This window comes from Barbatula barbatula, assembly GCF_947034865.1.
Source record: "Barbatula barbatula genome assembly, chromosome: 9".
Classification (NCBI taxonomy): domain Eukaryota; kingdom Metazoa; phylum Chordata; class Actinopteri; order Cypriniformes; family Nemacheilidae; genus Barbatula; species Barbatula barbatula.
This window is the reverse complement of record NC_136772.1, coordinates 19,910,729-19,925,634: the sequence shown is the minus strand read 5'-3', so window position 1 is coordinate 19,925,634 and position 14,906 is coordinate 19,910,729. Positions and strand designations below refer to the sequence as shown.

The 14,906-nt window shown below is 45.5% G+C and overlaps 1 protein-coding gene across 1 annotated transcript; it reads left to right on the top strand.

The window, feature by feature from the left end:
* The first annotated feature begins 682 nt into the window (after positions 1-682).
* On the top strand, positions 683-14,664 carry LOC306898462 (nucleoside hydrolase-like). Its single transcript, XM_079463961.1, has 6 exons — positions 683-774; positions 1,095-1,279; positions 10,334-10,513; positions 10,601-10,712; positions 13,893-14,029; positions 14,223-14,664. The coding sequence occupies exons 2-6, from the start codon at positions 1,103-1,105 to the stop codon at positions 14,568-14,570; spliced, it is 954 nt and encodes a 317-aa protein (XP_079320087.1). The 5' UTR covers positions 683-774; positions 1,095-1,102; the 3' UTR covers positions 14,571-14,664.
* Positions 14,665-14,906: the final 242 nt, after the last annotated feature.

Genomic DNA, 14,906 nt, shown 5'->3' with positions numbered 1-14,906 from the left:
CTCGTTTGTCTTGGAGGTATTAAGGAGCAGGTTGTTGTCTGAGCACCATGTGGCCAGGTGTCGGACCTCCTCCCTATATGCAGTCTCATCGTTGTTGCTGATGAGACCAATCACCGTTGTATCATCTGCAAACTTGATGAAGGAGTTAGATCCGTTCACAGGCCTGCAGTCGAGTGTGAAAAGGGAGTAGAGAAAGGGGCTCAGTACGCAGTTTTGCAGTGTGAATAATATGTTTTGTTAAAATATATGTTTTGAAATGCAAACTAAATGCAGCATATGATATTGGTTAACCAGTACACAAAACAGAGTTTTTTCCACAAAATACTATGTTTAGTAATTATAAATGTAATTATTTATATAATAATATTAAACTGTATTTTCGCCATGCTTTTAAGCGAAATAAAAAGAGTCAAAGGGAAAGTGTAGCTAAAATGAAATATGGTAAGGGCTACATTTCTTGATGTGACTTTTAGTTTGACAGCGGAAGTTGTGGGTTTACGCGTCTACACGCAATAACGCATCGACGCGTTATAGCGTCTGTACACGTTACGTCTAAAAACATTTCTGCCTAAATGGCCTTCCATACGTCTAAAGACATTTCTGCCTAAATGGCCTTCCATAGTTTTACAACATTGAGATGACCTAACACGTCCTTTCACGTGAACTCAAACTCCTCCTACACTCGCAGATACAGAAAACTCACAAACGCGTTACAGCTCGGTTTAAAGATTAAGAGAAGTCGTGTACAGGAAACGCATCTGAACTTCACCACAGGTAAGGCGTGAGAAAACTTTAAAACAATAGAAACCATCACATAAACTTTTATTTATTTAATGGTTAATGGATACTGTAAGTGTCTGTTGGGAGATATTTGGTTAGTGGGAACATATAGAACACCATTTTACAACGACATTTTATAATGGTTTCAGAATGATTTATAAACCAAATTGTATTTGTAAACCATTGGAGTTTTGTTACCAGCAGAGCGTGCACTGTAGTATTTATAGTATCGGATATTTTGCAGTATCTGATATTTCGTTCACGTTCACCCCTTGTGGACTTTGAACTCAAAACATATTTTTATCTTCATCTAGAAGGCAACATGAAGAAACTGCTTTTGGATGTTGACAGTGGGGTGGATGATGCTCAGGCTATTATGATGGCTTTGGCAGTGCCGGATGTACAGATACTGGGCATCACCTGCGTTCATGGAAACACTGAAGTAGATAATGTGTGCAAGAATGTCCTTCGCATCCTGAAAGTTTGTAAGCGTCTGGAGGTAACCTGAACTTGCTTGATCGCATGCTTTTAACATCCCGATCTGATGCATCCCACCTTTCAGTTTTTTATTACTCATACAAACACTTGACATTTTTTCTACTTTTTATTACCCAGCTGTTTTCAAGCAAACTAAAATGTTAGATGAAAATGTTGTACGTTGTCACCACATATTGTGACATTATCATGCCTTATGGATTTTTCCTCCTATTTCACCCAAAAATTAATCATGTTCCAAACCTGTATGAATCAATTTTATTGTTTGGTTGAACACACAGATTTTTGGGAAAATGTTTCCATCTGACATTTCTGGGAAAATTATTGTGTATATGTTTTTTTCTTTCAAACAGAAAATATTTTAAGGAATTTGGGAAAAAATGTTTTGGGGCACATGTAACACCGGTATCGCACCGATCACTTTGCTACTGGACCAGTTCTAGGCTCTAAGGAGTGGGGGAGACAGAATTACTACGCCAGAGACCGTTACTTAAAGTACAAAAGGCCTGCAATTTACTGAGTGCAAAAACACATAAAATAACAGAACATGAAACAAAACAAAAGCAATAAAAAAAGAAATATATACACACAATCAAATCAAAATAAATTATAACACTTCACAATTCACAGTCAGATCAAAATGAATCGTAATTATTTCAGTTCACAGTCAAACATATAAACTCAATATGAAAATAAAATAAATCGTTCAACTCAGCTCGAGTCCAATGGAGGGTTTAGTTATGCAGTTCAATGAAGTGATTCAATTCGTTTCAATCAACGATAGTTCAATCCAGTTCTTAACGACAGTTCAATCGTAGTTCGATTCGGTCGAAATCAATTTCAAATACTCCTACCGCTCTGGCAGCGAGTCACCGTACTCGAGAGATTTCCTCACTGATGCGATGGAGAAGATGCATTGTAAATCTGGGTCTGGCTCGCCATCTTGAATCCTGTCTGCACGTGTGCTATCCCGCACACTGCAGGTCAATCCTCACTCCGACTGAGCCTCGGACAAAACCAAAACCGGTGTAGCTTATTTCTCATAAAATCCCCGTCAATCCCTGATCAGGTAAATTATGTCTTTTCAACTTTAAAATCAACTTTTTCACTCTTTTATCTAGTTATTTAACAGTTCGTTCTCTCCCTCGGGGTTTCTCGCAGCAGCCTCGCTGACGCACTGCTTTAGCGCCACTAGCCTCTTAAAGGGGCAGCGACATGAATTTTCTATTGACACATTTTTTATCTCAAACGTTAAATTATTGTATTAACATTTTTAACTCTGACGAATAAACTTACATTAAATGAATCACTTAACGTTAAAACTTATTTATACAGCTTTTAACTATTTATTCTTATTGATGTCATTTTTAACATGGTTACATCCTCCCCTCTTTACCTAATGCACGTCCCTGTGCATTCTGAATTTATACTGTCATAACTCTAGGGTTTTTTGGAAAACTAGGCTCTTTAAGGGAATCTGTAAGCACATCACTCAAGGTTTGAAACAAGGACTGAACTACAGTAACCAACGGGTTCCCTAGCGCAGGGTAAGTCAGTCTTTTAACTGCTTTTCTATCTCTGACAGGTCTTCTAGAACAGTCACTTTCTGACTGGTTGCCAGTTTGGTCCATAACACTTGTGTTCTCCTCGCTCTCCTGAGCAGGTTGAATAGAAGGATGGACATTATCCAGGTCTTCCTCAGGTAGGTTTCCAATTTCTTGTCCAGCGGTTGAACTGTTCTCTTCAGGATCAGGTAAGTCATTGGTTTCAGGGTTACAGGTCTCTATTAGGGAATCTTCAAGAGCTTTGGTTACGTTTGAAAGGTCTTGCTTAACAGCGATCAACTCTTTGGAAGGTTCTGGTTCGACCCTTTCTGGTAAGTATTCTATGGGTTCAGGGGTCGGGTCAAACTCTAGTGTTTCCACTCGTAGGTTCCTGTGTTCATTACAGTGATATTCCTCAGAGTCAGATTGAGATTCATCACCATCAGTTCCTTCTGAACTGTCATTCTGAGGGTGTAATCGAGTTCTTGGTCGTCTTACTGCTTTTACAGGATTAGCTTCACTTTCGACTGAGGTTGCAGGAAGGAAACCGCATGGCAGCAAGAGATCACGATGAAGAGTTCTTTGTGGGCCATCTCTTGTCTCAGGCCTCACAACATACACTGGGACATCTCCAGACTGTTTCTGGACGATATACACATCAGGCTCCCACCTATCGGCTAACTTGTGCTTGCCTCTGAGGCGGACATTTCGGACTAAGACTCTGTCGCCTTCTCTTAAGGTGGAGTTAACAACGTGTTTGTCAAACCTCACTTTGTTACGACTGGCTGTCTTCCTAGCATTCTCAGTTGCTACTTTGTAACTGTCTTCGAGTTGGGATTTGAGGTTGCGAACATATTGTGAGTGTGAACCTGGTTGGTGATTGACTGGTAGGCCAAAGGCTAGGTCGACTGGCAATCTTGGCTGACGCCCGAACATTAGCTCGTAAGGGGTAAAACCAGTTGTCTCGTTTTTAGTACAATTATAAGCATGCACTAATGGTTTGACATAATCCCGCCAGTGACTCTTCTTCTGATTCTCGAGGGTTCCCAACATGTTGAGCAGGGTCCTGTTGAAGCGTTCTACAGGGTTCCCTCTCGGATGGTAAGGGGTGGTTCTTATCTTTTGAGTGCCAATGAGCTCACACAGTTCCTTTATTGTTCGGGACTCAAAGTCGGGACCTTGGTCACTGTGGAGTCTTTCAGGGATGCCATAATGGACAAGAAAGTGGTCCCACAGGCTCTTGGCCACTGTCCTGGCTTTCTGATTCGGGGTGGGGACAGCCACTGCATATTTCGTAAAATGGTCAGTAATGACCAGAATATCCTTGGTGTTACTGGAGTCTGGTTCTACACTGAGAAAGTCCATGCACACAAGTTCGAGTGGCCTTGTAGCGATGATGTTGACGAGTGGTGCTGCTTTCTCAGGCATAGCCTTACGTCGTATGCAGCGATTGCAAGTCTTGACTTTAGTTCCCACCTCGGCTGACATTTTAGGCCAATAGAAACGCTTTCGGACGAGATCTAGGGTGCGCTCTACGCCCATGTGGCCCATATCGTCATGGAGACTTTTGAGAACTAAGGGCCTCAGGACTTCGGGGAGTACAAGCTGATATTGAGTTTGAGCACCCTCTTGTCGCTTGCGATACAAGACACCATTTAAGACAGTAAGTTTGTCCCACTCTCTTAATAAGAGACCAAGCTCCGGAAGTTCCTTCCTCAAGGACGGTGGGGGTTTCTCTCCTAACTCCACTTGCCTGAGTACTTCACAGATGCAGGGATCAGCGTTTTGCTCGTCTCTTAATTCAGCTGGTGCTAATGAGGGGATGACTGGTAAACCACCTAACTGATCCTCTTCTTCAAAGCTTTGTGGGAGAGCCTTTGGATGACAGGCAAGTGACACAACCAAGGTGGTGCTGGGTGATGTTTCCCCAGAGTGATTGTTGATTACTTGGCGAACCAAGTGCTTCTCACAAATAGCTTTGATGGTGGTTTCATCCAGGTGTGCATAATCAGCTTCTGACAAGTGTCTTTTGGTGAATTGTTGTATCCTCTCAAATTCTTTTTGTGATGATATGTCATCAGGTAATTTGCCGTGGGGGCGCCTAGACAGCCCGTCTGCGTCTTGGTTTTGTTTACCGGCTCTGTATTGTAGCTGGAAATCAAATGTCGACAAGGCGGCTAACCACCTGTAGCTTGTGGCATCGAGCTTAGCAGAGGTAAGAATATATGTTAATGGATTGCTATCGGTGACAGCAAGGAACGTATTCCCATATAGGTAGTCCTGGAATTTCTCTGTCACTGCCCATTTAAGGGCAAGGAATTCTAATTTGTGCGCAGGATACCTGGACTCACATTTCGACAGACCTCGACTCGCATAAGCAACCACTCGCTTCCGTCCTTGTTGTTCCTGGTAAAGGGCAGCACCGAGTCCCGAGGTGCTCGCATCTGTGTGTAAAATGTAGGGGAGCTTGGGGTCAGCGAACCCGAGGATAGGTGCTGTGGTTAGTTTCTCAATTATGGTGTCGAACGCTGCCTGGCAAGCAGACGTCCATCTATCACCAAAAAGATCCTTTGGATTATGGTATTTCTCAGGGTTCTCCGCGGTTTTAGTGTGCTTTCTCAGCGGAGGGTAGCCAGAAGTGAGCTCGTTGAGCGGCTTAACGATCTTTGAGTAGTCTTTTACAAACCGGCGGTAATAACCGCAGAAACCCAGGAAGGTTCTTAGCTCTTTCAGGTTGTTGGGTTTTGGCCAAGTTTTTAATGCTGCTACTTTATCTGGATCGGTTTCGATGCCCTTCTCGGATACGATGTGGCCGAGGTACTTTACAGAGGTTTGAAAGAACTTGCATTTCCCTGGCGACAATTTCAAGCCAAACTCTTTCAATTGATTGAGCACGCGCATCAACCTTTCCTCGTGTTCCTCCAGCGTCGAGGAGAAAATTATGAGGTCATCAAGGAAAACTAGGACTTGCTTCAAATTCAACTCTCCCATACAGCGCTCCATAAGCCTCTGGAACGTGCTAGGGGCGTTAGTTATCCCCTGAGGCATCCTGTTGAACTCGAAGAATCCTAGCGGGCAGACGAATGCGGTTTTAGGTTTGTCTGCTTCTTCCATCTCTATTTGATAGAAACCGGATTTAAGATCGAGCACCGAGAACCACCTGGACCCGGTCAGCGCCGAAAATGACTCTTCAAGATTAGGTAAGGCGTATGAATCTTTTACTGTTTGGGCGTTCAATTTCCTGTAATCTATGCAGAGTCTAACATCGCCATTCTTTTTCCTGACGACGACAATCGGCGAGGAGAAGGGCGACTCAGATTCACGGATGACTTCTGCATCGAGGAGTTGCTGGAGATGGTTACGCACAGCCTCTATATCTTGGGGGTGTATCGGTCTCGGCCTATGTTTGAAAGTCGTTTCATCACTGAGGGTTATGTGATGCTTTATTTTGTCAGTGCGACCAAAATCGAGCTCGTGCAATGCAAACACCTCTGGCATGGAACTTAATTTATTAACTATCCTCTCTTTCCACTCATTAGGTACAGGAGAGCCAGTGAAGTCAAAATTGAGATTCAAGTTTCGGTCAGGTTTTATGGGAGAATCCGAGTCAGGGATCTTAATCGATTGAACGCTCTTGACAGCGTGTATCTCGGCTATTACAGCTCTTGGAGAGAGGGTGATATCATGATGTGACTCATTCTTGAGCATGACTGGGATACAGCGTGGTAGTTTTGGCGGTAGGCTTACCAAACTATCTGTCACTAGGATGCCTCCAGGCAGGGAAGATGATTTTGGTGACGTTACCATCACCCACTTTCCGACATCAACTGTCCTGCGGTTCAAACATCCTTCAAAGACCTTTGTCTGTCCAGCCGCAATAGTCTCAAAGTCTCTACTATGAAGTCTCACCTCTCCTAAACTGGAATCAGCAGAATGTCTTTTCCTGATTTCAAGGGTCTTTAAGACAACTTTATAGCCGTAGGGAAGAGACTCATATTTCTGAGGAGCAATGTCAGCATACCTTTCATAGAGAACATCCAAAGTGTTTGTGCCTATAAGCACTGATGACAAGGTGGAGCGCATGTCAGGTACAACTAAAGCTAGCGTGGGCACCTCAATGTCTGCTCCAATTAAGCTCTTTGGGAATCTGATGGTGGTCTAAATATAGCCAAGGTAAGGGACACTTTGGCCGTTGGCTCCTTCCACTTCAAGCAAATTATTCAAGGAATTCATAGGTAAGTGAGACAAGTTCTTTAAATAGAAAGAGTTGGGTATTGTTGTTACTTGAGAGCCTGAATCTAACAAGCATTGGCAGACTTTGTTGTCTATGGTCAATTGTGCAGTGCACTTAGCTCCAATTAGCCCTTTTGGCAGGGTGGCCCTCTGTTTTGGTGTGTGACAGTACACACAAGCACGATGTAGTTTCTTTTTGGGACACTTTGTCTGTGTTCCAGTTCCCGTTCGTCCCACAACCGGAACTGGGCCTAGTTTAAATCATCAGGCTTTGAAGCACCATTTTCAATATCCCATGTTAGCTGTTTTTCTCTCAGCTGCTTCCTCTTCTCAGCTACGAGAGATGGGTTCGGCTCACTTTCACACTGAGGCTTGATGTGTCCGTCCTCCCCACATCTAAAGCAATACCAGGGCTTTGGTCTGTTGCTTGTATTATTGTTTGCATCTCGACTGTGGTGCGGTTTTTGAGGCGTTGGAGTGGTAACTATTTGGGGAGTTACTGGTCTGGCGGCTGATTTAGCCTTCCTACTGTCTTTCTGTGTGATACGTGTAAGCTGGGACTGTAAATCAGCTATTTGTTTCTTTAGGTCTCGGATTTCGGATCTGTGACCAAGGGTTGGCTGAGGTGGGCTGCAGTCTTCTTCACTTTGCACGTAAATGCCTTGATAATAAGAAGACACTCTTGGTTTTGCAATATTGAGATGCTGTTTCATGCGGGATGCTTTAGAAGTACGTTTGTCTTCTGCTACACGGAGTGACAGGAGAAGTTCAGCGAAGGTAGGTGGGTTCTGTTTCTTTTGTTCTAGCTGGAGTTCGGCTATTAAAATGTTGTCCCAGCAGCCTCTAACAAACTGTCTTAAAAGATGCCGGTCAAGATCACTGGCGGTTACACCTCCCCTCCTGAGGGTGGTGTTCAGCATCGCCTGCAGCCGTTGTAGATAAGCTGAGGGTTTCTCACCGTTATCTTGCATTGTGTTAAGGTACTTTGCAAAAAGGTCATCTCCGTCCTCGACAGTGCCGAAAGCGGAGTCCAAGATCTCGAAGTACTCGAGGAGGGGGGATTCAGGTGTCAGGTGTTTCACAATATCGATGGCAGGTGATAGGAGACTTTCAAGAAGCTTTCGTGACTTGTAAAGGTTGGACTGCGTTGTATCTTTAAGGAGAAGTTCCACATTGGAACGCCATGTCTCATAATCCACTTCGTTACTGGGTCGGGGGAAACGCCCAGAGAAGGGTCTGAGTCTCAAAGAAGTGTGCACTTGTAAAGCAGAATCTTCATTCCTCACTATGTGCTCAACTATTACTTTTTGTATGTCAGGTGGGTTGATGTCAGAAAGTTTCAGAGCAGGCTGTGTCTTTTCTTTAGATGGTGGTGGAGGCCAATGGTGTTGAACATGCTGCCCCAGGGCTGTACTGGGCAGGGGGCTTACCTGTGCAGCATTTTCAGGGCTATATTGCTCTGGAGCATCAGGTGAGTTCTGCTCTATATCTTCATCTTGAGTTTCCGATTGGTCTAGATCGACACTCTCGCTGATGGCGGAGAGCTCTTCTCTGAGGACAGCTGCAAAGTCTTTGCCAGTCAGTTTTGCAATGTCCTTTAACTCTGAAAGGTAGGTCTGCGTGGCTGTTTTTCTAGCTACAGGTGTGTAAACACTGGCTAATGCTCTAATGTGATAAGTGACATTAGCCTGGGTCTTACTGTCAAGTCTTCGTGGCAATAACGGTAAGAAAGACTGCATAGCTGTACCATACTCATACTCTACTATGGCCTGTTTGTCTGATGCTGGATCAGCGGAATCTACTTGGATTACCCTTTGAACAGAACCGTATTGTTTCAGGAAATCATATAGCTCTTCGTCGGCTTCTGTACCGGCTATACCGCTAACTATGACCGAGTTAGGGACTTTCACACTACTCGTCTGAATAACATCCATAATGAATGACTGATAGCAATACTATACGGTCTCTGGTTTCTAATTTTAAATGCTCTATGCCACTCCTGGCTGGCTCGCCAAATTGTAACACCGGTATCGCACCGATCACTTTGCTACTGGACCAGTTCTAGGCTCTAAGGAGTGGGGGAGACAGAATTACTACGCCAGAGACCGTTACTTAAAGTACAAAAGGCCTGCAATTTACTGAGTGCAAAAACACATAAAATAACAGAACATGAAACAAAACAAAAGCAATAAAAAAAGAAATATATACACACAATCAAATCAAAATAAATTATAACACTTCACAATTCACAGTCAGATCAAAATGAATCGTAATTATTTCAGTTCACAGTCAAACATATAAACTCAATATGAAAATAAAATAAATCGTTCAACTCAGCTCGAGTCCAATGGAGGGTTTAGTTATGCAGTTCAATGAAGTGATTCAATTCGTTTCAATCAACGATAGTTCAATCCAGTTCTTAACGACAGTTCAATCGTAGTTCGATTCGGTCGAAATCAATTTCAAATACTCCTACCGCTCTGGCAGCGAGTCACCGTACTCGAGAGATTTCCTCACTGATGCGATGGAGAAGATGCATTGTAAATCTGGATCTGGCTCGCCATCTTGAATCCTGTCTGCACGTGTGCTATCCCGCACACTGCAGGTCAATCCTCACTCCGACTGAGCCTCGGACAAAACCAAAACCGGTGTATCTTATTTCTCATAAAATCCCCGTCAATCCCTGATCAGGTAAATTATGTCTTTTCAACTTTAAAATCAACTTTTTCACTCTTTTATCTAGTTATTTAACAGTTCGTTCTCTCCCTCAGGGTTTCTCGCAGCAGCCTCGCTGACGCACTGCTTTAGCGCCACTAGCCTCTTAAAGGGGCAGCGACATGAATTTTCTATTGACACATTTTTTATCTCAAACGTTAAATTATTGTATTAACATTTTTAACTCTGACGAATAAACTTACATTAAATGAATCACTTAACGTTAAAACTTATTTATACAGCTTTTAACTATTTATTCTTATTGATGTCATTTTTAACATGGTTACACACATTTAACTACTATTTAAATGGTAGTCAATGGTGCCCCAGTGCTCTTTTTGATCCTGTCAAAAATGTTCAGTTGTTGCAAATTTGTTGACTTTTGATTACTTTGTTGAAAAATTACCAGGAAAGGGTGGTTTTGATCTCAATGTTTTTATAGTCTATAATGATAAAAATCTGACTGATTGTCTAGGATTCAATGACTTTGCTAAATGAACGATTTCATGTATTATACAATAACCTGTGATATGTATTAAGAAAAACTGTCTGAATTTGTGTTTCAGATTCCTGTATTCCGTGGAGCAGTTAAATCGCTCTTGGGTCAGACCACCGATGCTGGAGATTTCCACGGGAAAGATGGACTTGGAGATGCCCCAGACCCCAACGCTCCTGGTTTGGATCTCATCCAGGCAGAGGGAGCCGTGTCTGCCATGATTCGAATAGTCAATGAGAATCCCGGAGAGGTCTGTACTGTATGATTATTGAAACATTTGTTAACAGATTGGTCACATATTGCCAGCATTTACCACAATATATTTTGATTCTTCAAGGTATCTCTAGTGGCCACGGCTCCACTGACCAATCTGGCTTTGGCAGTGAAACTTGACCCCTCAATCGGCCAGAAACTCAAAGGGCTTTACATTATGGGTGGAAACACAGATTGTAAGTCCCTGACACTTATATAGAGATATGTTACACTGTGGCAAATATTTTGAGAGGTAGCAAGGGTTTGATCTGCACTGCTGGTCATTTTATACGATACATTTAATATATATATATATCCCTTCCTTGAACCGCCACCTTAACGTGGTGGAGGGGTTTGAGTACCCGAGTGACCCTAGGAGCTATGTTGTCGGGGGCTATATGCCCCTGGTAGGGTCCCCCAAGGCAAACAGGTCTTAGGCGACGGGTCAGACTAAGAGTGGTTCAAAAATCCCTTATGATGTTAAATATACCAAGGACCGTGACGTCGCCCGGTATGGCGCAACCGGGGCACCACCCTGCATGGCTTGGGCTCTGGAACCACACTCCTCGAGAGGATGGACACTTCACCACTCTGGAGTTGCCCATGGTGAGAGACGGCGGGCTGGTGTGGGTTTGCTTATAGCCCCCAGCTCTCCCGCCATGTGTTGGAGTTTACCCCGGTGAACGAGAGGGTCGTTTCCCTGTGCCTACGGGCCGAACGGCAGTGCAGAGTACCCAACCTTCTTGGAGTCCCTGGGAGGGGTGCTGGAAAGTGCTCCGACTGGGGACTCCGTCGTCCTACTGGGGGACTTCAACGCCCATGTGGGCAACGACAGTGACACCTGGAGGGGCGTGATTGGGAGGAACGGCCCCCCTGATCTGAACCAGAGCGGTGTTCAGTTATTGGACTTCTGTGCTAGTCACAGTTTGTCTATAACAAACACCATGTTCAAGCATAAGGGTGTCCATCAGTGCACGTGGCACCAGGACACCCTAGGCCGCAGGTCGATGATCGACTTTGTGGTTGTTTCATCTGACCTGCGACCATATGTTTTGGACACTCGGGTTAAGAGAGGGGCGGAGCTGTCAACTGATCACCACCTGGTGGTGAGTTGGATCCGATGGCGAGAGAGGAAGCTGGACAGACTCGGCAGACCCAAACGTACTGTAAGGGTCTGCTGGGAACGCCTGGCCGAGTTTCCTGTCAGAGAGATCTTTAACTCCCACCTCCGGCAGAGCTTCAACCAGATCCCGAGGGAGGCCGGAGACATTGAGTCCGAGTGGACCATGTTCTCCACCTCCATTGTCGAAGCGGCCGCTCGGAGCTGTGGCGGTAAGGTCTCCGGTGCCTGTCAAGATGGGAATCCCCGAACCCGGTGGTGGACACCGGAAGTAAGGGAAACCGTCAAGCTGAAGAAGGAGTCCTATCGGGCCTGGTTGGCTTGTGGGACTCCTGAGGCAGCTGACGGGTACCGGTAGGCCAAGCGGACTGCTGCCCGGGTGGTTGTGGAGGCAAAAACTCGGGCCTGGGAGGAGTTTGGTGAGGCCATGGAGAAGGACTATCGACTGGCCTCGAAGAGATTCTGACAAACCGTCCGGCGCCTCAGGAGAGGGAAACAGTGCCCTACCAACGCTGTTTACAGTGGAGGTGGGAAGCTGTTGACCTCAACTGGGGATGTCGTCGGACGGTGGAAGGAGTACTTCGAGGATCTCCTCACTCCCACCGTCACGTCTTCCATTGAGGAAGCAGAGGCTGAGGGCTCAGAGGTGGACTCGTCCATCACCCAAGCCGAAGTCACTGAGCTAGTCAAGAAACTCCTTGGTGGCAAGGCTCCGGGGGTGGATGAGATTCGCCCTGAGTACCTCAAGTCTCTGGATGTTGTGGGGCTGTCTTGGCTGACACGCCTCTGCAGCATCGCGTGGCGGTCGGGGACAGTGCCTCTGGGATGGCAGACCGGGGTGGTGGTCCCTCTTTTTAAGAAGGGGGACCGGAGGGTGTGTTCCAACTATAGGGGGATCACACTTCTCAGCCTTCCCAGGAAAGTCTATGCCAGGGTACTGGAAAGGAGAATACGGCCGATAGTAGAACCTCGGATTCAGGAGGAACAGTGTGGTTCTCGTCCGGGCCGTGGAACGCTGGACCAGCTTTACACCCTCTACAGAGTGCTGGAGGGTTCATTGGAGTTTGCCCAACCAATCCACATGTGTTTTGTGGATTTGGAGAAGGCATTCGACTGTGTCCCTCGCAGCATCCTGTGGAGGGTGCTTCGGGAGTATGGGGTCTGTGGTCCTTTGCTAAGGGCTGTCAGGTCCCTGTACAACTGAAGCAGGAGCTTGGTTCGCATTGCCGGCAGTAAGTCAGGCTTGTTCCCAGTGCATGTCGGACTCCGGCAGGGCTGCCCTTTGTCACCGGTTCTGTTCGTAATTTTTATGGACAGAATATCTAGGCGCGGCCAGGGGCCGGAGGGTGTCAGGTTTGCGGACTACACGATCTCGTCTCTGCTATTTGCGGATGATTTTTTCGTGTTGGCCCCTTCAAACCAGGACCTTCAGCATGCACTTGGACGGTTTACAGCCGAGTGTGAAGCGGCTGGAATGAAAATCAGTACCTCCAAATCCGAGGCCATGATCCTCAGTCGGAAAAGGGTGGCTTGCCCACTTCAGGTTGGTGGAGAGTTCCTGCCTCAAGTGGAGGAGTTTAAGTATCTTGAGGTCTTGTTCACGAGTGAGGGAAGGATGGAACGGGAGATTGACAGATGGATCGGTGCAGCTTCTGCAGTAATGCGGTCGATGTACTGGTCTGTCGTGGTGAAGAAAGAGCTGAGCTGCAAGGCGAAGCTCTCAATTTACCGGTCAATCTACGTTCCTACTCTCACCTATGGTCATGAGCTTTGGGTCATGACCGAAAGGACAAGATCCCGGATACAGGCGGCTGAAATGAGCTTCCTCCGCAGGGTGGCTGGGCGATCCCTCAGAGATAGGGTGAGAAGCTCGGTCACCCGGGAGGAGCTCGGAGTAGAGCCGCTGCTCCTCCACATCGAGAGGGGTCAGTTGAGGTGGCTTGGGCATCTGTTCCGGATGCCTACCGGACGCCTTCCCCGGAAGGTATTCCAGGCCCGACCGGGAGGAGACCCCGGGGAAGACCTAGGACACGCTGGTGGGACTATGTCTCCCGGCTGGCCTGGGAACACCTCGGTGTCCCCCCGGAAGAGCTAGAGGAAGTGTCTAGGGTGAGGGATGTCTGGGCATCTCTGCTTAGACTGCTGCCCCCGCGACCCTGCCCCGGATAAGCGGAAGAAAATGGATGGATGGATGGATGGATATATATATATATATATATATATCATTTGGAGAATAACAACAAATATTTTTCTCTAGCTCGAGGGAACACCACTATGTGTGGAGAATACAACTTCGCAGCTGATCCAGAAGCAGCTTACATTGTTCTGAATGAATTCCTTTGCCAAACATACATTGCAGCCTGGGAGTTCACCTGTAGGAGTAAATTACCCTGGGTAAGATCTTCTCTTGATGGTTTAGGCTTGCCCGTTGCATTCAGTTGAACACATGACAGCACGCCAAATACGCATACAATATTCTCTGCTTGCTTAATTGGCGCCAATTTAATTATTTGCTAAGTTGAACTTGTGAAGTATAAACTGGGATGTACATATAATACCCATTTATATTTTCACTTGTCTGTTTCAGGACTTCTGTGACGACTGGCTGGCCCAGGACACAGATAAGGCTCGGTTCATGAAGCAGATCTTTAAGCACAGCATGGACAACAGCCAAAGTGAGAGGATAGAGAAAGAACTGGTGGAGGGGCAGGGCTTCATCTCCTGTGATTCTTATGCCATGGCAGCAGCCATAGATGACAAATACATTGTTGAAACTGACCATAAAGCCGTAACGGTAGAGCTCGCAGGCAACTGTTGCAGAGGAATGATGGTTGTAGATCATCTTGAGCTTATGCAGAAAACTCACAAAGTCCAAATCCTGAAGAAGGTGGACTTGGAGAAGTTTAAAATGCTTATGATGAATGCCTTAAAGTAACTGTTAATTTGTACATTACATGTCATTTGACATTTTACTGTTCTATGTATGATTTGACATTTACGTACATCATTAAAATATTCCCATAAACTGACTGGCAATAATTCCATCTGATTCATAATCATGTCCTGAATACCACTTTGACACCAGTATGAGACCCCTTAATACAAAGCATCTACTAGGCAGTAAGGCAGCTCACTTTAGTGACTTGAAAACTGAGAAACAGTTAAATCCCACGGCTAGTATTAGTTGAATAAGATGTATAAGGCTTATAATCAGTGCTAGAATTGAATCAAGTCTTCTGGACCCCTCCATAAGATTTCTTTTTGGTGGGGG

Coding starts and splice junctions, on each gene's coding strand:
- LOC306898462 (XM_079463961.1), top strand. CDS start 1,103: ATGAAGAAACTGCTTTTGGATGTTGACAGTGGGGTGGATGATGCTCAG. Junction 1,280..10,333: donor AAGTTTGTAAGCGTCTGGAG/GTAACCTGAACT, acceptor TTTGTGTTTCAG/ATTCCTGTATTCCGTGGAGC. Junction 10,713..13,892: donor TATGGGTGGAAACACAGATT/GTAAGTCCCTGA, acceptor ATTTTTCTCTAG/CTCGAGGGAACACCACTATG.